The sequence below is a fragment of the Lissotriton vulgaris genome, chromosome 5 (genome assembly GCF_964263255.1).
Source record: "Lissotriton vulgaris chromosome 5, aLisVul1.2, whole genome shotgun sequence".
Taxonomy (NCBI): domain Eukaryota; kingdom Metazoa; phylum Chordata; class Amphibia; order Caudata; family Salamandridae; genus Lissotriton; species Lissotriton vulgaris.
In genome coordinates, this window is record NC_141693.1 from 1,053,766,806 (window position 1) to 1,053,792,232 (window position 25,427).

The window sequence follows — 25,427 nt, forward strand, 5'->3', positions numbered from 1 at the left end:
TAAATGCTTGCAGGTAACAAGACCTTCAGTAATTTTATAATGTCTGGGTACGTATAGTCTCCTATGCGGAGAAAATCCTTGAGTTCTCGGTGGAACCCTCCTGGATCTTTATCATGGGAGGGTAGTAACTTCTTCATTTCTAGTATTTCCTGTTTTGTCAAAGGTGTATAGACATATACCCGCTGGAAGGCACTGTTTGCGTCTTTTGTGGGGTGGACCTCTCGCAGGGGGTACTGCCCTCTGGGGCGAGGGTCTGGTAGCGTTGAAGTGGACAGGAATTGTTCGTAACGATGACGCAGGTCCAAAATGATGTTAATTAATTCCGGGCCCTGTGTCATCCATCTGTCTAGTATCACATCTTCCAAGAGTTTGTATAATTTACTAGGGTGGTGATAATGACTCTCATACATAGTGATAAGGTCTTGGACTATGTGAATACTGGCCAGGCGTTGTTCTGAAAGGGTGAGATTCAGAAACATTTGGGACAGTATGTCAGGATTATATACATATGGTTGAGACATCCACTGGGTAGCGGACCGGGCCAACTCCTTCTCAAGTGACGTGAGGGGTGGCTCGTCATCTATCCAATTGTCTAGTGCCTTTTCGGTTCTTTGGAACAGGTCCTCGGGGGATAGACCCTGTTCCATGACTAATGTCTTTTTCTGAGGACGGTGGCACTTTGCACCACTACCATGCAGTGCCAGGCCCTGGAAACCCGGTGTGCCTTCCTGTACTGTCTTTGTCCCCCCCCGGGCGAGTCCTTTTGACCTCCTCCTCGGATTTGCGTATTGCTAATATTCTTTTCCTTATTTTGGTCACCATATTGTCTGTCTGCCCTACCTTGTCATGTTTACCGGCATCTATGTTATCGCTCCACTCTATTAAACTAGCTTCTAAATCCCCGTTGCCCTCGAGTTCCCGGATCAAGCAGTTGATAATAAAACGGAGAATGTTGTTCTTAACCTTTATTTTTCTACCTTCCATAGCCTGAGCTATAGATTCAGGATTTCGACCAGTTCTGATGAAGTCGTATATATTGTCTAAGAAACCTCTTATGTTAGGTATGTCGTCTAATTCTGTGACAGTTTGTTGTAACCTCCTCGATATGATGAGCATTGTCCCTGTACCCTCTTCGGGGTCGTATCTACACTTAGGGAGTACAATATTGTCTTTGTATTCGCTAACCGCCCCCCCTCCCTCTGCCCCTCCTTCCGCACTCCGGGAAGCCTGTTGGTCTGGAATCTGTTGGTCCTGATCCACTGGTGGTGGTGGCGGAAATGGTGCATCTATGTAAGCTGGGGGGGCTCTACCAGGTAGGCTGAAAGGAACGCCTCTGGCGCCGTTCGCTTAATCTAAGGGGTACATTTTGGGGAACTTCCTCCGCAATCTCCTCTGAGAGTACAGGGTAGATACCGGCAACAAGAGCATTCCTTTCCCTATTCATTTGTTCCGCTCGAACCTGTTCACCCTCTTCTAGTAACTCTTTTTCTTTTGCCTGTTCTGACATTTGCCTGCTTTTCTCAGCTTTGTTAAGTTCTTTCAGGGCCCTCCTATTAGCCTCTTTGCGCCATAATTCAATGGCCTCTTTTTGCGAGGGCCTCGACTTCCTTTTCCATAATTGTTCCTCTACTCTCATAATACATTCCGAATCCCATGTGCCGGTAGCAGGCCATCTATGCATCGCCTCTAGATGCTTTGTGTAATCTACCCAGAGATCTAAATAAAGATTGGCGCTTAGGCCATGCTTGTTATACATAAAATGTCCGGGGGTGTCTCTTGGCGGGACATTAACTGCCTCTTCTAACATTCCCTTTTTAGTGCCTATCTTACGCAACTTTGAAAACAGCGGCATGCTGAAACCTAATTAAAACAATTTCAAACTCAAAACATAAATAACATATCCTTATGCACTGGAATACAGTACAACCATACCGGTCTTGTGAAGGAGACACGTCTTTACCGTGTTCATTAAACCCAGCAGTACTCACCGGGAAGCAGAGCTTGAGGACCTGGTCATCGGACACTTGACGCTTGTGCAGGAATGGCGGATCTCTGAAAACCTCGGACTCGGCGCTCTCACTGGTTGGGCTCTGGGTCGGGACGCTCCGCAATCTTCCTCACAGCCTCGTGTGGATGTCTGGTCGCAGTCCGCCTCCTCCGTGGGCCTGAGGGAGTAGGCGGGAAATCCCGCTGGCGTGTACACTTGAAGTCCATCGAGGCTGTAGAAGGGGGCAGGGGCCGGACCTACATCACCGGCGCGTGGGGAAGGGGATGCGTTCCTGTTCGGGCGCCATAAATGTGGTAAATAAATTATTTACACTATCATAATTTCTATAGATACCAAAAGAGTCAAGTATAAATGAGGAGCAGAGTCTGTGGTGTTAGAGTCAATGGGGCTTTATTGCATTAACTCGAGTTAAGGGAGAGCTCCTTCACCAAGCGGGTTCAGGAGTGTTCTGAACTTTATTCACAGAGTACAATATTTATACATTCTTTGCATACATAGGGAGGAGCCCTCCAAGTAGAGTAAAAAAAGATATGAGCATGTAGGCGTTCACTTTAATGAGTCATAGGTGGGTGGGTGCATGCAAGAGTTTGGACTGTGTGGTCAGCTAAAACTTGCGCTGCCTGTTTGCGCAACTTATCTGAACTTTCCAGGAGGAATGCATTCATCCTATCTGTTAGGGAAGGCCTTGGGTGTCAGGGTAACCAGTATGTCTGGTTTTATCTCTAGCCTGGGGCATGATCCAGATGGCTCCTATCTGTCGGAGAATGGTTGCTTCATACCAGTGGACTAGCGGGCGGGTCGGTTAGGCCCTTCCTGTTCATCCTTTGTGTAGCTGCCTTGGAGGTTTCCCTTGCCGTGTGCTCTGCTTATCTCTAAGTGGTGGCAGGAAGGCTGGTCACTATCTCTGCAGATGCATTCTGTGGGCCTCCTGCTCGAGGCCCAAATGTAGTTTGTTAGGTTAGCAGATAGCTCTTTTGCACACTGCTATCTTGTCACCCAGGGCTGGGCCTTTTCTTAGAATCGGCTCAACCACAAATATGCGAGGTCAGAGGAATGCAACTGCAGCCCGCAGGGTATCTGAAGGAGTGAAACTTACAGCAAAGGCTGGGCACTAAAATGGAGGAACGGGTTTACACAAAATGGCGAGGGTACATGCAGGGGACACGAAGGCCTTAGCGCCATTAGATATTTCGTTTTCCTCACAACTGGCCATCTCAGAGTGGGACTTAAATGCCCTGAAACCATAATGTCAAGGTTGCTGCCAATGCAGCGAGAGTCCTAACTCCATCAGAAATGTCCCCACGGATAAAGTGTCCTAAAAGGTGCAGCTGGCACTACTTGCAGCACAGCTGTAAAAGGCATAAATGAAGCAGCTGGCACTACTTGCTGCGCAGTTGTAAAAGGCCTAAACGGTGCAGCTGGCCCTACTTGCTGCGCAGCTGTAAAAAAGGCTTAAACGTTGCAGCTGGTACTACTTGCTGCGCAGCTGTAAAAGGCCTATACGGTGCAGCTGGCACTACTTGCTGCACGGCTGTAAAAGGCCTAAACAGTGTAGCTGGCACTACATGCTGCACAGTTGTAGAAGGCCTGAACGATGTAGCTCGCACTACTTGCTGCGCAGCTGTAAAAATGCCTAAAATATGCAGCTGGCACTACCTGTTGCACAGCTGTCAATGGCCTGAACAGTGCAGCTGGCTCAACATCTTGTGATTATGAGAAAATCATGTAATCCTGTGCCTACCGTGGCCTATAAAGCTGCAAAACAAAACCGACCAGAGAAAGTGAAGCCGACAAGCGCCAGAGAGAAGGAAATGAGGGTAGAGCATACGAACAAAATGCAAGGGAAAGTATTCACGGGGAGGGGGGGAGCTCCTACCATCGTTTTAATAAATATATACTCTTTTCATGTCACCCTTCTCGTATTGAATACTATTCAAAGAATGTCGCTTTTGCTAATCCAAGATGTTTGCTTCTGCAATCCACTTTGTCTTGCACCTGTTTTTATAAGGCTCCTTGCACTAAAGTTTTAAATGTACGGGCGTTTCCAATGCCTGCACTAACCCAGCTCTAAAGGACCACCCTATTTGCAATGCTACTGTTTATTTTACCCAGAAAAGTATATGGCCTTGGTAAATATCTAAGAAACGTTTTTACCTGTTTAAAATACGATTTACGGAAGGACTCAACAGTATCATAAAAATACAGATAAATAGATGTTTACGGTGAAGTGCTTACCCTGAGCTTTCAACAAGTTTTTTTTATTAATTAATTTACACACCGCTCCAACCTGGCATGTCACTTTATTACTCCAGCAGTGATACTGAAACTGTCATGTCAAAGAAAACATGTGTACGTTTAAACTGAAGTTGGTAAAACTGGTATTTAAAAATGGCCGTCTTTTCCCTGAATTAGGATGCGGGTTCGCCTCACACTTTGGGCGTTCCGCTTTCGATTTGACAACGATGCTGACGTCATACAATGTCTTCTCTTCCCCCCGCCCAGGTCTAGTTCCAGCCAATGAAGTATGGAGCCTAATGTTAGCTTTCGAAAGCAGTAGCCGCCAATCAGCGAGACGGGGGCTGGCTTTGAGGGTTGAGGGGCGTTGCTAGGCCGATGGTGTCCGCCTGTTCCTGGTTAGGGTCAGAAAGGCTCGCAGTGTATAGACGCCGGGGTCATGGTGAAGCCGCATTTTATGGGACTGGACATGTTGGTGTCCCAAGCGGGTACTGGCAGCCCTTCGGACACTGCGGATTTACCTCAGGTGAGTGAAACTCACAGGCTTCCTGTGTAAAAACAAGGTGTCTTAATAAAGTCACCCGACTGGCCGGCTTGTATCACATGGTAGTGCACCAACGAAACCCGGTGTAATGCATTTTTGTACTAGCCTTAACATTCAAGTGACTATCGCATGCTTGCTTTCTGTGTTACGGCATCTTCTTTTAACTGCTAAGTAGAATTGCGTTTTGCTTATTTGACACTGCAGCAACAATGAAACAAAACTTACAACGAACTTTTTCTTGTGCACATTAGGAGCCAATAAGTTTATACAGAATATTAGGCATGTTCTAAAATAGTGAAAATGTACATTTTGAAAATTCATGAAAATCTTTGCAATAGTTACACGTGTTATATTTTCTCTGCCCGTATTACTGACCGTTATGTCTTTCTGTCATTGACGCACATGGAGTGTAATGGCTGGTTGAGGACTGTTCTTTTTTTCCCTATGTACTTTCACGTACATTCACTTGCAATTGACAGCGAGCAAGTTGCTTTTAATTTTCCCTAGTATTTTAGCATTTGATAGCAGAGGCGAGTGGGGATTAGCTGTTTGGGACACCTCAGTTAAAACTCGAGGACTGACATCTTGACATCAGACCAGTTGTTATTGGTCATTAGGGCTATAGTGAATCAAGTGGTTGTGTTTCCCCTAGTCCACAACAATGTCATATTTCATTCATACATTCATTTCTGTCTTTATTTCGATCACTTGGATCATAAAAGATGTACATCAAAGATTAAACAAGCATTTACAATGCAACGGTTTCGCCTTTGTAAAAGTTAGAGCTATTAGCATTGTAAATGACATTTTTTATTTATGTGTTGGTTTTCAAAACCGATAAATAAATGGCATTGTAATTTACAATGCCAATAGCTTAATCTCTCGCAAATGCGAGACCTATTGCATTTACACCCAGCCGCACGCACACAGAGCCACCCACACACACACACACACAGAGCCACCCACACACACAGAGCAACCCACACATAGAGCCACCTACAAAAAAATCTAGCCACACACAACACACAGAGCCCCAACACACACAGAACAGAAAATAAGTTGAGGACTGTGCACCAACGCTCTGTAATGAGTACACATTTACAGGCAGCTGCACACTGTAAAGAATGCATGCTTATTTTGTACATATATATTCAACATAGCTCGTTCACATATTGTAAGCACTCTGCTATGTCACCTATACTGAGCAAACCTATGTCACCAAAATACACTGCAAGCACCCAGCTATGTAGCCTATGATTTGCAGTTCAACTACCATACCCTATACATGAAGCTTTATACCAAAACACACTGCATGCCCAGGCCCGTCACCCACGATATACTGTGCAAAATCAACACCACCAGCTGGAAAACAGAAACCTAGCTGCCAACCACAATACTTTTCTGAGCCCGTCATACTGAGCACTCCGCTTACAGCCACAGGGCATTACGCACATCAACCTAGAGTACAAAACAGAATGCAATCACATACAGTAAACTGCTCACTATCTGTCGCTAACTGACCAAATCCAATTGTCCTACATGATAATCTAGGTGTGACTTACAGCAAACTACAGCTGGCTCTTGCTAACTTTTCTACGCGGTGCACAACCAGTTGTTACTATTTTTGCACAGGAACCTGCTATGCACTGTACAATGCAAGCAGTTGTTACCTTACTTTATGTACATCCATGTGTCACCCATATCATAGTATGCACAGCTGGATGACAACCACTGTGCAGACAGATGTCACTAATGGTGCACAATCAGCTGTCACTCCTAGTACACCGCATAGCCAGCTGTCACCTGTAAAATGTACGACTAGGAGTTGCCTACAGTAACTGTTCCCAACCAGCTTCCAACAGTGCACAATCAATCGTCATAAGCAGCACACTTACCCGCCGTCCACAGTACTACTGTCACCTATAGTCCAATTACACAGCCAGCTGTCGCCCACCATGCACAGTCATCACTACAGTACACTGGGCCAGGCAAGTGCTGTGAACTGCACATCCAGGAGACACGGGGGCAGGAACGGGCACACGGACAGCGGGAGGGGGGCGGGAACGGGCACACTGACAGCGGGGGGGGCGGGAACGGGCACAATCAGAAGGCAAGAAAAAACAAGCAGGCAACAGAGGCACGAAAACCGGGTCACAAGCAGGCAGCAGAGGCGCACACACAAAACAGTAGCACAAGCAGGCAACAGAGGCACAAGCAGGCAACAGAGGCACAAGCAGGCAACAGAGGCACACACAAAACCGGAGCACAAGCAGGCAACAGAGGCACACAAAACCGGAGCACAAGCAGGCAACAGAAGCACGGAAACCGGGTCACAAGCAGGGAACAGAGGCACAAGCAGGGAACAAGCAAGGGTGGGGGGGGGGGGGGGGGGTCGGCGGCATTCATGACAGTGGCACGACACAAACGAAACGAGCATTGGCTTTAGGATCAAAAAAATGCCTGGCGGGTCGAGTTTGGTAACTTTATTTCATGGGTGCAATTATTGTGAAAGGTCTTTACCTAAAACATATGATCACTCCACAAACTATTTACGGTTTTCCCATTTGAGGATTGGCTCCTATTTCACACAAGACAGAATGTCTTTTGGGGTCTATTTCGAGTAAATTATTAAAGAATCAATGACTTTTAACGTGAATGCATGTTTTTTTCAAAGATATTTACGGTAATCCTGGTTGCCAGCAATGTTAAATAGCAATATTTACATGCATTTTTTTTTTTTTACTAAGTGTGCCTATTTTGAGGAAAACCCTTCCCACTCTAGGTCAAGTAGTCGAAGATTCACTCACGCTGTCAACATTCTTTACGATTTTGAAATAATTCTGTGCAGCCAAAATACACAATCTACCGTACACAAGTCTTTTTTATAAAACCTCTCTAACGATTCCAATAAACAAATAGTTCCTAACTGTGAACCAAGCAACGCGCCTAGTGCTTCACAGGGGGCTGTTTGACAATCACGTTCAAGCTTTAGGACAGCAGCAGCATAATAGAACATTTCTTTTAAGCACAGTCACGACCTATCCTCCTGACAGTTCTTTTCATGGTCGCACTTCAAGATTCTTTCTTTAGAAAAGCCGATTATGTTTAAAAGCAGCAGAGAACAAATATATTTTGCTTTTACGCTACACGTAAACTTGGCTTTGCGCAGCCCCCAACCCATACCTTACTAGGGAAGTGACTTCACATCCTTTGACATCAAGCATAGCTCCAAGACGGGGGAGGGGATAGGAAAACAGAAATCGACAGAACCTGCTTCAAATCTGAGCAATTCTCAACATCTGCCAAATGCCGAAGAAAAACACAAAGGTGCAACACAATCCTAGCGGCCAAAAACAGTATAAGGCTTACTCTGTCATAGAATCTTCCTGCATGTTATGTACAGCTCTCACAATGGCCATGTAGGCACCACACATTCCCTGAACACTGCCTCGTGTGACAGGGCCACGGGCTGGAAGGGCCCATTGGACCCGGCGGCATCGACCACCATTCTTCTGCCGGCCTTGTTACATGTCAACATTGAGATCCCAGCGGGAGAAGCGGTGCGATAATCCTCAGGGCGAGGAACCGGCCTCCATTTTAGTTTTAAAAAAAGGACTGAAACCGAAGCTCTCTGCAGCTGGAGGGAACTGGCTAGTTAGTGATGTCAGCAAGCAACGGAAGGCGGGATTGGCTGACGACTCAAAATGACACTAAAAACTACAAATAGAAAAATATTCCTGATTGGCTGGGTAGGGCGCCCCCGTGTATGCTTGCAAAGGGGTTATGTTTCAATCACCATTCACTTTAACTTTTAATCCGAGGCTTTTACGCTTTTTCAGGAAGTGGGGCGTTAATTTTAAAACGGCCGTGTAAACAAGGAATACCTTGGCATATTGACTTGGACTGTCTATAATGCTCATATATCCAATTTTGGAAAGTGGTTCTTTCTGTTTTGATAACATAGTGTACACACATGCCCGTTCTTTAAACGGGCGGTACGCTGCTGAGTGAGTTACCATGCCTGCTGGTAGTGAGAACCTCGGGTGGTCAGCAGGTTACTTATTCGAAAGCAACTCAACTTTTCGCCCTTTATGTATTCTTGATTTATGTTTTTTTCATTACACAGAGGCTGGCTTAATGTTTTAACTTGTCTGTGGGCCTGCAGGGAGGGAGAGAGAAGTATGGTAGCCAAGGACGGCAGTAAGCAGAAGAGACGCAAAGACAACAAGCCGCTCTGACCGAACGCTCTGCTTTCACACCAACAATGGTGGCCGCAAACATTCTGAAAAGAAAAAAAAGGAAACGCCCACCACCGCATGATGTTTTAAAAGGGGCGGAGAGGGAAAAAATCGCTGGAACGCCAACGAATCGCCTCGGACAATAACGGACGCCTCTCTTCCAATGGCTAGCCTCCCTTTATGGAGCTAGCCAATAGAAGACAGAGGCAGGACAAAGCCACATACTGTTCTCAAAAGATTTCGCCTGCGCGAACGCTGCTGCGCAGCGGACGCCAGGCGAAACCTAAAAACACTAGTGAGTAATACATATTCATAAAACAAGAATTAAAAAAGTCATTACGATTATCATCTTATTTTACAGATTCAAAGTGCTGGTGCAGGAAAGGAATCGGACTGTTGATTACTATTAAAAATCGCATTTGTTATAATTAGTAAAATCAATTGCAGTCCCTTCCAATTTAAAATTATCTATGCATTGAATTTTTATAGTGCCTGTACCAAATCCGTATCAGAGTTCAGGATATGACGAGTGCGCTTATGCCAAAACGCTGTTAGGAATTTAGCTATCGCAAACACAGTCGGAGGTGATAAGTCCATCTTAAGTATTCTGTAAGCTGGAATGCAATGCCTAAAACCTAAGTTTTTGAGAAGAGGAACAAGCCAATACTTTCTAGATTTTTGGTAGGCATTGCAGAAGAATAAAACATGTAATTCATTTTCCAACTGGTATGAACATGCGGGGCATTGCTGGGTGGAGGAGGGCTGAGACGAAGTACTTGTAAATGCTCTGAGAGGAAGGGTGCCATACCTCCACTGTAGAAGTAACTTCCTGGTCAAGACAGGGCAAATTCCATCGAGGACCTGTTCCAAGTGGTAGGAGTCTTTAGATTGGATAAATGAATTTGTTAAAGTCCCCAACCGCGTATTCCCTAGTAAAGTGTTTAATTTTAAATCATAGTAATCCTTTGATAAACGTTTGCGTGAGACCTTACTGCAAGCGTTTTCAGGGTCTAGCCATAGTTCTGGCCTTCCCAAACTTTCACATGTCTTTTTTTTAATGTATTTTAACCAGGGAGTATTCGTCATGTTTGGTAAGCTTAAAATCTCTTTCAGCTCCATCCTGTAAGTCTGGAGCTCTGGAGTAGTCCAGAGTCGTCGCCAGAATGTTAGTGGTTTTAAACCCAGTTCTTCTTCTATCGATCTAAGGCCCAAGTCAAGTCTAAGAGGAAGAAGCGGGGTGCTTGAAGGTAGAGCTGCCAATTGCTTGATGAACTTGTTTTCTGTAGTCGTCAAGTTTTGGCCGGATGTGTGCCCCCACAATTTCCCGCCATGTGTGACTGCCCCCCTCGCATGCATTTTGTAAATTTCGAGCAATGGACCGAGGGGTTTAAAAGTCGATCTATTTATTATCCTGGAGATGCCGCCTGTTAACTGCACCAATTTGAGATTGACCTTTGTTCGATGTGTATCCCAGGTCATATTTTGGTTGATAGTCACCCCTAGATACTTGAATGTATGGACCCTCTCTAGCCTTGTTGTGCTTATGGTTGGGTTGGGGCGAGTTGTGGGTGGGGGGCTGAAAATCATGTGTTTAGTTTTCAGTACATTAATCTCCAGCCCCCTCTCCCCACAGAATGTCACAAAACCATCCAGGACACGTTGTATCCCCATCGGGGATATTGACAGCAGCAGGGTGTAATCCGCGAACATGTTTGCGGGCACCCTGCTGCCGTTGAGCCTTGGGGCATCTATATCATTGATCCTAGTCAGATGGGCGATTACCCCGTTGACAAAGAAGCAGAACAGGTTCGGTGCAAGCATACAACCCTGTTTCACCCCCCTGTCAACTGGGAATCCTGCTGAAAGCATCCCGTTCCTGCCGCACCTGAACCGTGCAAAGTTTTCTTGATGGAGTCTCATCAATTTATTCAAAATATCAGGTGGCATGCCCAACTCCACTAGCACGGACCACAGTTTAGGTCTTGGCACCAAATCGAAGGCGGCACGCAAGTCTACAAAGACAGTGTATAGGCTGCCGCCCTCGATTGTTACAGTTTTCCAAAATAGCAGGTTAAGACGGAAAATCTGATCCGTTGTTGAGGTTTTCTTTCTGAATCCTGCCTGGTAGGGGCTCAGAATGGAAAACTCTTCAATCCAATCTTGGAGGCGATCTAGTATCAGTCTCCCGGATAGCTTTTGTGACACATGGATGAGGCTGATGGGCCTGTAGTTGGCTGGTAGCAGAGGTGAACCCTTCTTAAATATAGGGACAATCTCTGCGCCCAGCCAAGTGCAGGGCACCTCCATGCCCCTCAGGACGGCGTTGAACATCATCAGCAGGTAAGGAGCCCATACGTCTGGCTCTTGTTTAAAGAGGTCACCCGGGAGCCCATCCAGGCCAGGAGCTTTACCAGATGGCAACCTAGAGATTGCAGCTCGCACCTCTTCCTCAGTGAAAAGATCCCCCTCTAGCTGTGGGCCAATAGTTGGCAATGGGTCAGCTGAGGCCCCATCTGTGTCTAAATTAGTTCCAGTGTAAAGAGCTTGAAAGTGTTCTTCCCAGACCTTGGCTAGATATTAGTTTCAACGGCCGAAAGCGGCTCATCGGACCCCGTATTTACAATTCGCCAGAATTTACGGGAATCCCTATCTGCTAGTGTGATGGTGAGATTCTCCCATTTCTCCTGATCCCATTCTGCCTTAGCATGGGTGATCAACCGCTTGTAGTCCCTTCTCCTTGCCTGTATTACAGATCTATTATTACCTTGCTTTAGGGAAATTAGTAGATCTGATTTAGCCTTTCGGCAGGCAGCGTTGTACCACGAAGGACGGTGACTCGTGCTACCCCCAAGCTTTCCTGGAGAGAAAAGAACTTCAGCCATGATCTTAATAAGGTCCTCATGAGCGGACCAGAGTTTTTTATGCATGTCATGGGCGTTGGGTTGCTCCACTAGTGCGCTCACTTTTTTTCGAGTGTGGGAATAACACAGCCATACAACTCTGAAACCTTTTCTGGATTAGTGGTAAGTTTTTCCCACCTCACTCTGCGTCTATTGTTCGCCAGGGTCAACCCTGTGGCGGGCACGTCTACACCAGCCCGGTTTTCATTATCTATACCAGGGAGAAAATATTCTAATTCTAGCGCATTATGGTCGCTATCGTCCCTGACTATCACCCTGAAGTCCTTAATTTTAGACCATGAGGACAATTGGACTAAAATATAGTCTAGTCTTGACTCCCTCCCCACTTTATTAAATGTGCATTTAGGGGGAATGTCAGAATTTGTGCGCCCATTACAGGCCGTAATTGCGTGTTTGAGAGTTAAAGCAGTGATCTGTACTGCTAAAGGTGTCCAGGCTCTAGGGGGAGGGGCTACCGTAGGAGGTACTGACCACTTTGCGTCCTCCTCCATTCATGTTCCATCTAGTAGTCCTGTTAGTGGCTCAAAGTGGCAGTTCAGATCCCCTCCAACCACGAAGGGTGTACCCTTGGCAATATCATTTATGAAGATGGAAAGTTCCTCAATGGTACTCGATTCCTGGGTTATATTCACCGGCCTGGAGTAAACATTTACCACTGCCAATTTGATGGAATTGGGCCATTCCATGAGGACGCATTGAACGTCCTCGGATGCTGTGAAGTGGGATGTAGCCTTGCAACCCAAGTGAGTTGCCACCCAAATAGCAAGGCCACCAGAGGGATGCCTCTTGCGCCCCCCCCCCCCCCCATCTGCAGGAATAGAAAATACAGCAAATCCTGTGCGAGTGTGTTTCTCTCTTGCCCAAGTTTCTTGGAACATACAAACATCTTTAGAGTCTATGAATGTGCTTCAGTCTGGGCAATTATCCAGTGTTTCCAGCTCCATAGGGTCAAGTCCATTCTCAGGAGTTCTGGCATGCGCTATAGTGCCCATGGAAGACCTTTTTACCCATGCAATTTCCTGGGATATGCGCCTCTCCAATGTGGTAATTTCGTCAATTAGAAGGGAGCCAGCTTTAACAAAGTAATTGTCCAAAGTACCTGTTGGGTGTCCTCCAGCCAGCATAGTTTTGCTCCTCGTTTCTCTAGCGGCCATAGTCCTTTAAACGAGGTCGGATTGGTGGATAGGAGTGGGAGCGGAAAGCCAAGGGGGTGGCCCGGTCTGGTCGCGCCCGTCCCGGGATAATATGGCCGAATTTAACCTTCCTGGCGAGGGGCGTGTACACCGGGGGAAGAGGCAGCTGTGAGGGAGTGTAGCCTGCTGGTCCTCGCAGTCCCCCAGTGATTCCCTCCAACCAGCGGCAGTCAGCAGTCTCCCAGGCGTCACCCGTGGAGCGGGGGCCGAGAATGCGGGCAAAGTTTAGAGCAGAGTTCAGGGGAAGAAAAAACACCACAAGTCCCAAATCGCCTCCAATCAGACACGGGACCTCAGGCAGAAAAGAACGCTGTTAGCGGCACATATTTGAAAACCTCGTGTGAGTGTACGCTGTTGTCGGAGTTACAAAAAGTTAAGCGTGCAAGCCGGTGCTTCTGTTAGGTAGCAGCGCAGGATGGTACAAAACGCGTAAGGTGCTTTAATAGCATGTGAATAAGCAATATGCTGACAGGATTCGTGATGTATTAGCCTTAGGAATGGTTGTATAGCTAATGAAGTTGTGGGTACAAAAATTCATCAGTCTAGTTTTTTGTAATTTTGTTTTTTTTTATTACACGGCCTATAACTCTAAAACCATTTATGCGCTGGTGACTCTTTCTTTGGACAGTAATTTACTTACTATAGTTCGCATATATCAGTAGTGTTTTTATGAACTGTTTGTTAGCAATTGGGAGGCATTTATTTATTCCCGCTAGGAGTGCCCAGTCTAATATTACGTGTTTTAACAACAAAAATGCACTCTTCTGACATGAAATGGGTACCTTTGATTGTTCTGTTCTCTATGTGTTATTCACACTAAGGCAAACTATGCACACCACACCTCCTGACCATTACAGTCTCTATGTTTTGGAGAAGTTGAGTTTTGTATGTGTTAATGAAACTTAAATATCTTCCTATGAAGTTTCACTGACAACTGCTGGTAGATTTTGATTATACTTTTGCCATTAGCGAACCTTTAATAAAATGTATTAGTTTTAATGTTCTTCATGGCCTTGAGGGCAATTCAAAAGCACATTTTCATAAACTTAAGGTTTGCAACGACAATAAGGTTTTACAAAAACCATGACAAAACATGTGACTCATTGACATAACCAGAAGGCTGGCCGACAATTTTAGACCTACTGGCTTTATCAATGCTTATTTATTTGTGTTTCCCATAATCTTATTAAAACTGGTTACCCTGATTTTCCATTATGAATATTTTTGGGAAATACTCAACTAAATGATGCTGCAAAGAAATGGTACTTAAAACTGTACAGTAGTTTAGCGAAATGTTTCTGCATTTTTTTGTGAGCATTTTATTTTGAAAGCAAAGCATCATCAATCTTGCTTTCAAGCTTCTGCAAATACTTGCGTCTAATCGGAGAGCATTCTGGGAGCATTATACATAGCCTCATATTGCTAAACACTGAAAACGTATGCACACATTTTTATACTGGAACCACTGTCAGTAGTGCATTCTGAACTTATAATATTTACTTAGAGTGCTCACCCAAATAATAAAGGCTTTACATTAATGAATACAAGTAACACAATAGATCGAGAAACAGTAATGTTCCCAACACAGGTTATTGCTTATGGGCCCAGACAATAATGGAAGGATGATGCCTTTAATTCGGTCTGCTATAATACAAACTAGGGGTGGGTGCCAGGGTTAAAGACCATTTTTGTAATAACTATCCATCCAAGTTTGTGGAACCTTAAGGCTTATTTGTATAACCTTTTGTTAATATTCATGCAAGTTTGCTTTCTTTAGGCATGTTTTTTAGCCACATGATTTGAACACCTTAAAGATTCTAGGGTAGTTGTGAAGCTAGCTTTGTTTTTTCTTTGCATTTCGCTGTAGATGCTTAATCCTTGTTTGAACAAAATGGTGTGTTTTTATATTGACTTCAGAAACCTCTATAGAAATTTTAAATGCTGTTTTCTAAAATTGATTTAACTTTTTATGATGTGTAATCAGTTTTTTTGTAACATTGTAGAAGTTCTGTGCACAGTGTAAATCAATAATTAATATAAACGTTAATCTCAGAAGTTACCAGCGAATGCAGCTTTCTAGAGGTCACTATTTGTTATGACAGATATCTTTCTGTACTGTACTTTATTTCACCCGATGGCCATAAAAGTAGTAACATTAGAATAATTTATAAAAAGACAGTACATAAAAAAGCTGAAAAGTAAACCAGTACCTAGCATTAAATATTATTGGAAGTATCCACTCTTAGGCCAGAATGCACAAAACAAATATACAATCACTTGACCATAGACAAGCCTATTGTGGTCCTTCATGTGGTAAGGTACAGTTTACATATATCTTACTGTAGTAAAAATGTTAGTAAAAACTTCAAGCCAGAATATTTACCTTTAAAAACTAGAAGTGCATTGCTTAACATACACATAATACATTTGACATCTAATGAACAGCAATTTATCCATTGTGGGACCTTAATAGTCTGGATACAAGGATAGCTGGGGTTACATACACTACCCTATCCCTAGGGATACCCAAGCTGAATAAAGTACGAGCTATCTCTCTAGTTTAAGTGAGAATTAAAAAACACTGGTTCGAAAATCAGTGACACCGTGGTGTAAAGTGAGGGGAATTTGCATAAGTCGGAAGGCACAATGGGAGTAAGAGCCAGGTTTTTGCTGAATTGACCATATGCTCTCTCAAAATTTTACAAAGTAGAAGACTGTGACATGACTATTCTACATAATCTTATCACTACCTTGTATTGGGCAACGCCTACAAAGTGACACAGATCAATCCAGTGCCTACACCTCTTGTAACACTTTGGGCAAAAAAAGAGTAGATGGTTATCGGTTTTCCACATTGTTGACTATTTCATTTAGCAGTAAAGGTGCCAAGCAGTTTTGCACCTAACCTGAACCTAATATATAGAGCCTTTGTGAATGGAGGATCAATATAGTTAATATAGTTTTCAAAATAAGAGGTAGGCTTGAATTTTTTTATGAAAAAATCAGTCATTTGGTCCAAGCCTTCCTGTTTAGAGAATTTAACCTCCTTAAGCTCCCAATAGATGGCCTTCAGTCTCCTCCTTTTTTGCGGAAAGGTGGAATAGTTTCAGGGGAGAACCAATACTTGTGTAGATTCAAAGAATATAAAGATTGTTTTAGGTACTCTAACCAGGGTAGCAGTAAACCTCGCTGAGATTTATCTAGGACATCTCTTAATCTCGCTCTATATTCTGCCAGCCCAAGCGTAGACCAAATCCGTTACAAGAACAGAAAGGGTTTCAGGTGTATATGGGGAGCAATGGACTGTAAACCTAGGTCATGTTTAAAAATCAATGGCGTGCTTTGAGGCTGGTTAAGGGCTTCTCTTATGAAAGATGTTCTCTGCCACCTCAAAGACTTTTAAACTACCATATCCCAAAAGTTGTGCTCCGAATTTTTGCAGCACCTGCAGCTTTAGTCCAACAAACCTCTTGAAAGGTGAGATTGGTGTAAACAAGTTCTTTTTTGCGAATTGTAAAATGGCTGCTGCCCTGTGCTTTTGTATGTGAGTGCTCTTAGCAACCTGGTTACCCCAGGTATTTGCTCTAGAGTGACGAATGCCTAGGCAATCAAAATCTAACACTTTCTCCAGCTCCTCCCCATACATCTTTATTGATCCTTTAAAGCCTCTACAAGGGTAGAAGGCCATAAATGTGGTCTTATTTGTGTTTGCCGCAAATCCATGATCTAACCAAAATGTTTTAAACCTACTCAAAAGGATCTCTAGGCCCTTGGGGATTTTTTTTTTTTTGAAAACCTTTATTGTGCATCAAATCAGAACAAATACGGGCCTACAACCTTCCGGCCGGCCACGATAACAGTTGAGCATCAATGCAACTTTACGGCGACACAATAATATCTTCTTTAAAGGCAAGCATTAAATGGGTTACACTGTAATTACCATATTACCATGTCTCAGGACCGGTGAAGGTTAATTTTAAGGTTTTCATCGCGACAATTAAGATCAGGTCGTACTATTCCGCACTAATACAAGCAAGAAAAAGAGAACTAGGTCCATGTAGGTGGGACTCGACAACAAACACCCGTATCAATCAGTACGGCTCGCAACATGCAAGTTCCAGCCAGAGGATGGCCACACAGTATGCATACCCCTAGAGAGGACGCAACATCCCAACTAACACCGCGCCACCACCCATCCCCCAGTCTGCCTAACACGGGCCTAGGAAAGAAAAAAACATATAATAACAAAAGGCACCATAGAAATTAACACCAACTAAAATGTACCCCCCCACCCTACACACATGCAGAGGCTACGGCCTACCCCCCCCCCCCCTAGCAGAGTGTTTCATCACCCCAAAAAACCCGAAATGTAGTAAGAGAAGAGAAATTGAGAAGAAGAAAGAAAAGAGAAAGGGAAGAGAATTAGGAAAGAAAAAGAAAAAAAAATGTAAATCACATAAGACCGGGGGAGGGCCGTAAGAACATGTCAAAAAATATCAAAGTACGTTAATCCGGCCACCCTTACCCCGACCCCACCACCAATACAGTACCAACATATGAAATCCACCGGCAGTCCATCAGTGTCCCAGCAGTACAAGGAAGACAGTTCCGAAGGGAAGGGGGACACCCTCAACCTTGCCCCTTACGATAAGATGCAGCGACGCAGTCCAACTGGAGTGAAAACGACGCAGATGAAATAAGGGGATGAGGAGACCTCGTCAGGATAGGAAAATGGTCACAAACGTTCATCCAGCCCGTTGCCGAGAAAACATTAATGATGCAGAAAGCGTCGCAAGGTGACGGATCACCCCGTGCAGCCAGTCCCAACGTTCGCCACTGCTCCAAGAAGGGGAAGTGCATTCCGCTAGCCGCCATCGAGGGAGCCCCAAAAAATGGCGCCCGATGCCGTCTCTCCATCCGTAAAACAGTCCCAGACATTCCTGTGCTGCCCAGGGGCGTTCCCACTAGTTCACATGCAGGATTGGAGTCCCACGCCGTCTCCACCTCAGCGGCGACCGGGGCAGAGGGGCCAACAGGATGCATCACCGGATGTGGCGTAGCGGCCAGATGCAGCGGATTTTCACGGACAGATAGGGGGGCCGCGGGCAGCATCGCGTCCATCCGACCCCCCAATTCCCCAGCGACGGTACGCAGGTCGGCCCTCAAGACAGACAGGGCGCTCAGGATATCACGTAGTCGCAATGGCTCCGAGGGGAGAAAGGGCGCAGCATTGTCATGCAGTTGGAGCAGATGTGCATAATGTCGCTCCGCCGGTCGATAGCCTTCTTTTCCAGCGTCCCCCAATAACTCCAGCTGGCCCATAGCGAAGCAAGCCCGGGCGGGGGGCGCAGGGGCAACAGTCTCCTATCACCCACGCAGCAATGCTTACCCAGACCCAGTCTCGGGTGGTCACCTCCGAAGGACAAAGGCAGGCGATAAGATGGCGTCCGTCCCTGCCCTGCAATGAGACAAAGTAGCGGCGGAACCGATTCAGGTCCGAGGGCTTGCTACAGTGTTGCTTCTGGAGCGTCGGCGTGCAGGTCAGGGAGAGCGGCAGGCCGGGTTCCAGGATCGAGGATCTGCGTCGGTAACACGGCAACCAGCCCCGTCCAGCAGTCCCAGGCGATCGTCGGTGCACACGGGGCCGGGCTCAAACTGAGAACAAAGACCCCGAGCCAGCCTCGCCGAGTCCGGAGGAGGTGAGGACGTCGCGGCACTTCCACTGCCGGGAGCCGGCTTCAAAGCACAGCGGCAGGATCAGGCTCCCTTCCCGGTTCCGCCAGCGCCATGGAATCCGAGGAGTGCGTGCAGGATGTCGCGGAAACCGGGAAAGTAGTTTGGAGGCGAGCGGAGCCGAGGAGTCAGGCGGCCATCATGGTTGCTGGCCAGGCTCCTCCCCCCCCCTTGGGGATTTTTGATACTGAAAAAAGAATCATCTGAAAATAATAGGGCAGGTATTTTTGCTCCCTCTAGAACCAGAGAATCGTTAGCGCAACCCAAGAGGTAGGCGATACAGCCATTTATAAATAGCAGGAACAACGTGGGGGCAAGTACGCATCTATGCCTGACTCCTTTTCAAACTTATAGGAATCTGTGTTTTCCCCTATGGGACCCCATCTAAATTGTACAAAACTATCATGGAGAAGCCTGGCAAATAAATTGAGGAGGGGCAGGAAATACTTAGGTCTTCTAGCGTATGTCATAACTTATCCCTAGGGACCATATCAAATGCTGATATACAGGCTACCCTTTTTTATGTCTTTATGTCTACTCCTTTACGCCTTATTCATTGAAACCTAAAAACCTGGTTGATTGTACTAATATGAGGACGGAATCCAGCCTGAAATGGTTTGAATTATTTTATTTTCTTCAACCCAGGTGTGGAGCTGGTCTAATAAAGGTTTGCAAAAGATTTTTTGCGAAGAATTGGTAAAGGTGATTGGGCGGTAGTTGGCTGGATCAGACTTGGAGGAGGGGGGGGGGCTTTGTGTATAGGAGCAAGTTCCTGTTTCCATGAGGTTTGGATGTCGACACCCACTAGAATGGTATTAAAACATCCAAAAGGTAGGGTGCCCAAATTACCGATCTAGCACAGTCCTTTCCAGCCTTTGGGATATGATAGCCGCGGTCACTGAGAAAGCCCAACCATCTTTAGCATTTCTAATGTGGATGTAGTCTTGCAGAATGTGAGGGACACAATAAAATCGTGAGAATCCAGGATTACAAGGGTTGAAGGGGAATTGCATATAAAGATTTGAAATGGTTCACCCAGTCTTGTGAAGAATGTGTGCTTCTGGCTTTGTCCTATTTGTCTTAGCGCCATGTGCTATTATATGCCAGAAAGCTATCTGATCCCCTGAGCCTGTTGCAGACAAAATGTCATTCCAAATTACTGAGAGCCGTGTAGATTTTAGATGTTTCAGGACTAATTAGTAGTCTCTAGCTGACTTTGTCCTGCTAAACCCTCTATTAAGGGCACTATGGAGATGACTCTTAGCTGCCCTACGAGCTCTATCGCACCAAGAAGGATCAACTTTGTCGGGGGGATTCTTATACTGTGCAGGTTTTGGCGAGGCAGAGAGGGAAGCGGTTACTCTCCTATATAGACAGGAAAAAATATTCTATAATCCTGATCGGTATTTCTATTTTATAATTGGGGCTCCCAAGTTTCAGTTTTTACAGATTTTTACAGATAAATACAGACCGAAAACCTTTTTCCTGCATGTGTTATTTTGAAAAAAAATGCATAAAATTGACCTTCTTTGGATGATTTTTTCTTCCGTCAATCATGAGTGCCAGGTCAGTAGGCGTACTCATTGAAAGGTAGGGGAGATGAAATACGACAATATATTACCTAATTAGGCTTCATTAAGTGTAGATCTACAATTACTGATTCTATGCTACAACGGAAGTGTTTTCAGATAAAGCTATTGCACTTTATACCTCCTGAAACCTTTAGGATACTTTTATTGGTTAAATAAATGTGGAAAATATCCAATGCAGCTTCATTTATACAGAAAACACAAAATAAAAATAGATAAATACAGAAACAATGAGCACAAAATAAATATGGATAAATACAGACGGAGAGGTTGAAAAAATTAACCCCTTCGCCGCAGCGCGAATTCGGCCGCGGCACAGGGTGGAGGGGGGTGCGAGCGCGGCGCTCCCGTATTCATGACGCCGCCAGAGTCATGGGCGGCATGTGCTCATGATGGCTTGAAGCTGTCATGAACCCGCCCACTCACTAATTCGCCCGTACAGGCGTTGAATTAGTGCTGCGTCGGTGGATCGGCATTTGGATGACGGCTCCACGCCATCATGAGCACACGCCGCCCGTTTCTCATGACAGCGTGGAGCTGTCATGAGCATATAAGCAGTTAATACCATAAAACTGGGAGCCCTGTTTATAATTAGGGCGCAACTCCCAATATGATTTGGTTCTACTGTTGCATGCTCTCAAACAGCAACTCGTACAAAGATCCAATATTTGTATGGCAGCCATTCTAATTGGATCCCCTTATCCACTCTTTTGCTCTGTGTGTCTGGTACCCTATCGCTCCGGTCAGATCACTTCTCCTAACAAGAGTGCGGGCCCCTTGTCCTGACATTCCACATTTCAGCGATTTCCGTATCTCGGGTTGAGTTTTTACACCAAGTGACCTATTATCTCTGAGGCCCCACCGATTTAGCTCTTCTGTTTTGAGTAATACTGGAATGCAGAGACTACGGTGAAAACCTGGATGGGGAGCAGGCAATGAGATGTCAGTCGGAGAGGCAAAGATTGGAAAAAAGATTTACCCCAGAGTTTGTTTGATTTTGTACTTTATTGCTTCATCCTGATTTAATGCTGCAAAGGCAAAGCTGGCACAGCTGTTTTCCCCACTGGGCCCCTTGAAACTCTGGGGCAAGCCCTGTTAATGACAACAATTTGAGCCTCAAAAGTTAGAAAGAAAATGATCCGCAGGATTCCCAGATCCTCATCAGTGAAGCTCTCCCTTCTGGGAAGTGAGCGTGATCCCTTTTAATTTAAGGGGAATTTGCTTGTTTGAGGTAGCATTGTCGTAGGGCTCTTTTTGTTTTAGGGACCAATCCAAGGATTGATAAACGTGTGCTGTTGCCAAGGTCATATTCGAGAACGAGACTGCATTTGGATTTACACTTGTTGTAACTAGGGAGTTGCCTATAATAATGGTGGGCCCTGGGCTAACCGCAGGCATTGACTCTTGCATTTGCTCCTGCAGAATGTACAGGAGAGTCTGTTGTCTGATCAGGGATTGAGCCCCATGATCTTAAACTGGGACATGGCTGTGTTCTGTAATTGATAAGCCGGCCTGCACAGGCAGCTTTTTTACTTGTTTTTTTTTTTTTGCAGTTGCTTGGGGCAAACTAGGTAGACTGCTGATGGAACACCCTGAGTTATTCGGGCAAGTATTCGTGGATGCCGTATCGAATACCTTTTTGTTCCTTTGGAACTATTTTGATTGCCATATAGAAATCTTGTTTGAGTGCACCTAAGATAGAGACCCGGCAATGGCCTTCGTGCTAGTCTGCCATTGTCCCTATTCTGGGACCAGTGGAGGTGATTTGATCTGAGGACAAAAGTGGGGGTGACCGTTCACCTGTTAATTCATTCACCAGTGTCTTTTTACGCAATGTATGCTTCCATCTCACCATATCCAATAAGTTTGCGCTATGGTCAAAACATAAGGATTTCACAGCTGAAGAAGTCCACGTGTATGTGGACAAAATGCATTGGCTGATTTACTTGATACATGATGATACAACAATAAAAGGATAAATGTCAACTACCTCTGGAAAATTGTGGATATAATTGAGACAGTGGAAGTGGTGCACCGCTGTTTACTTTCCTTAGATTCAGGATCAGGTTTGGATAGGTTGTCTGAATAATCCCAGCCATACCGCCTCACTTGCTGGATTAGTGAGTGTGCAGGGGCATGAGGGCACAGCTAGGGGTCTTTGTAGTAAATGGGCAGGTGAATGCTAGAGTAGGATCTGGCCTGGCAGATTGAACAACAGATCCTATGCCCTGCACTTTGATCCAACCGGGCTCCCGCAAAGGTCTCCAGACCACCGGTGCTGCTGCTTCTTATTTCTCATGCACCTCTTGCCAAGATGGTTGAGCACAATCGATACGCCAGTGGGGCTATGTCAACATCTTCTCCACAAGGGTAAGTGCGCAGTGACAAACTTAATAAGTAGGGGGTTGAATGTACGGCTAACAGAAGGCCAATTGGCTAAGTCATAGACTGATGTCAAATTACACTGCTGAGGATGAAGGCAGAGGAATGCAGGTATAACTGTAGGGGCACGTAGGCAAGCATCGGGCGTGCAGGCCCCTCCACAAGATGCATGCAGAATCGACCTACTGCCCACTACCGAAGCTGAGAAAGCTGCTGCCCTAATGCCTGCCCACTTGCTGGCTTACTGCCCTCTGGTTGGCTTACTGCCCTCTTGCTGTCCCAGGGCAGGAATCTGATTGTCCCTTTATTGTTCCCAGAATGCTTATTTATTGCTTGCTTGTGACTTACTTGTAGCTTCTCCTTTCTCCACTCTCCTTGGGACGACCTTTGAACCCCCTTAAAATGGTGACAAAAAAGCAGCAGCACAGCAAACTAGGCAGGCAGACTAAACTTACAGGGAGGCACATGGTCGCAAGCTGCACTGTATTCTTGCACGTCCGCTTCAGCAGCTCCCACTGCCTCTTACTTATGCTGACATCTAATGGCACCTGGAGGGCCTAGAAACGTGAGAGCTGGCTGAGATGTCGGTAGACCGTTAGGCCAAAAGCAGGGCTCTCTGCTCGCCAAACACGTCTCCCCTGTCGCTTCGCTGCTTCGTTCTCGTTTAAATGGTGCTGCCAGAAGCAGCAAGGATCAGCGGAAAGGAGAGGGGTCCACGGATGCTCAACTGATTGTGGGCGGGCAGCAGGCAGGCCAGCTAAAGTTTGTAAGTGTGGTTCTCCTACCACCGGAGGTCCGCACTAGGTTAGTGCAGCACTTCACCTTCATTTGCAGCTACAATCTTGGTTGGTTCAGTACTACCAGAACACCCTGGGCTAGTCATTGCCACTTAGCTGCAAATCCCTTGCAACTTGCGCCTCTGGATCACAGCAGCTCGTGCCATGGGAAGCCCCACCCTCTAGTTATGATTCTGCCAGTTATCAGTCCAGTGTGAAGAGTATCCACCTAGTACCCTAGGATGAATGGGCAGGAGAAAAAACTTCCTACAATCTTCCCCTTCTATAATAGGGACTGTGTTCTCTGTGAACGAACGTGCAGCGTGATTAGTAGAAGGCTGTATTCACTAGTTGCTGTTAGATTAGTTTGGAGTCCATTTCCGACACAACTGTATGCATACCACTTTTCACTCCATTATTTATAAAATATAGTACCTTTTTTATTGCTCCTTTAAAAACAGCCACACCATAATTTGAAGGTCTTTATGATCGGGCTTTTGCACCGTTTATGACCTATCATTGGAACCGATACCATGTATGGTTTCACTTGCCAGGACGTCAGACAAAAAAATTCTTCGAAAGTTGTGGAGTGTCTTTTATTTTGTTGACTTTTGCCTTGGATTTCTCAAAATGCAGAACACCCTAGTCTGAAATCGGATAGGATTTTGCTTTCGCGAAAGCTCCAATATTACCTGGTGTTGCCTCACCAACATGGCTTCATCCAAGGGAGGGACACCACCGCACATGTAAATATGGCTGTTACTGCTTTCGATGTGGCAAATGTAGGGTCAACCCCACTCGGTATGATTCTGTTAGATGCTGAAAAAGCGTTTGACTAAGTGGGGTGGGACTTTTTGTGCACTACATTAACAGCCTTTGGTATTTATGGGCAATTTAAGATATCAATCAATCAATGGTTTGTAAAGCACGCTACTCGCCCCCGAGGGTTCTCAAGGCACTGGATAGCGCCTTGCGATACAAACCTTATATGACAAACCGTGTGCTAAAATAATGTATGCCGGATTGCAGCCCACCATCTTTCTGATTCTTCGAGGTACAGCCCACCATCTTTCCGATTCTTCGAGGTACACGTCAAGGGTACACCTTATCACCACTCTTATTTAATCTCTATATAGAGCCATTTGTCTCGGCTTTGCAAAACCACCAGCTAATTTGCCCCTTTACATTAGGGGAAAATTCTCTCAAAGTCATCACATACGCTGATGTCATTGCAGTGTTCTCAACGGATCCGGGGGGTGCACTGCAAGCAATAACAAAAGAGCATGTAACTTTGGGGCGATCTCAGGGTACAAAGTAAACATCAACAAAACCCAAGTCCTCCTTTATCCTAAATCTACGATCCCAATGCAGGGGGTCTGTTCGGCTGTTACGTATCTGGGAGTTAAGGTGGTAGCACAGATAGATTGGATAGTTCCTTTAAACTATGATACCATGTAGAAAGAGACAGCCAAGTCACTTAAGAATTGGCACAAGCTACCTAAAGGTATTATTGGGTGAATAAATATTATATAAACGAAGGTTTTTGCCTAAGTTTCTCTATCTGTTTAGGTCTATCCCATTGCGGGTGAATACTTCCTTCTTAAATCGGCTTGAGGGGATTTTAAGTAGCTTCATATGGGGCTACAAGAAAGCACGAAAAGCTATAGATTTGCTAAAACTTCCCTGTAATCAAGGCGTCTTGATTTTCCTGATTTTAAAATGTATTTCTGGTCAGCATTCTTTGGCCGTCTTCGCAGCTTTATCAATCCTGAGAGTGGTACTTTCTTTTATAAATTTATACTGGGGTT

At 45.3% G+C, this 25,427-nt stretch overlaps 1 protein-coding gene across 1 annotated transcript in view; it reads left to right on the plus strand.

Moving 5' to 3' along the window:
• Positions 1-4,520: 4,520 nt before the first annotated feature.
• Positions 4,521-25,427, plus strand: part of WBP1L (WW domain binding protein 1 like) — a 187,213-nt gene continuing 166,306 nt past the window's right edge. Inside the window, exon 1 of the mRNA XM_086922702.1 lies at positions 4,521-4,769. Within this exon, the coding sequence (XP_086778828.1) occupies positions 4,683-4,769 (87 nt within the window). The 5' untranslated portion in view covers positions 4,521-4,682. The remainder of the gene's footprint in view (positions 4,770-25,427) is intronic.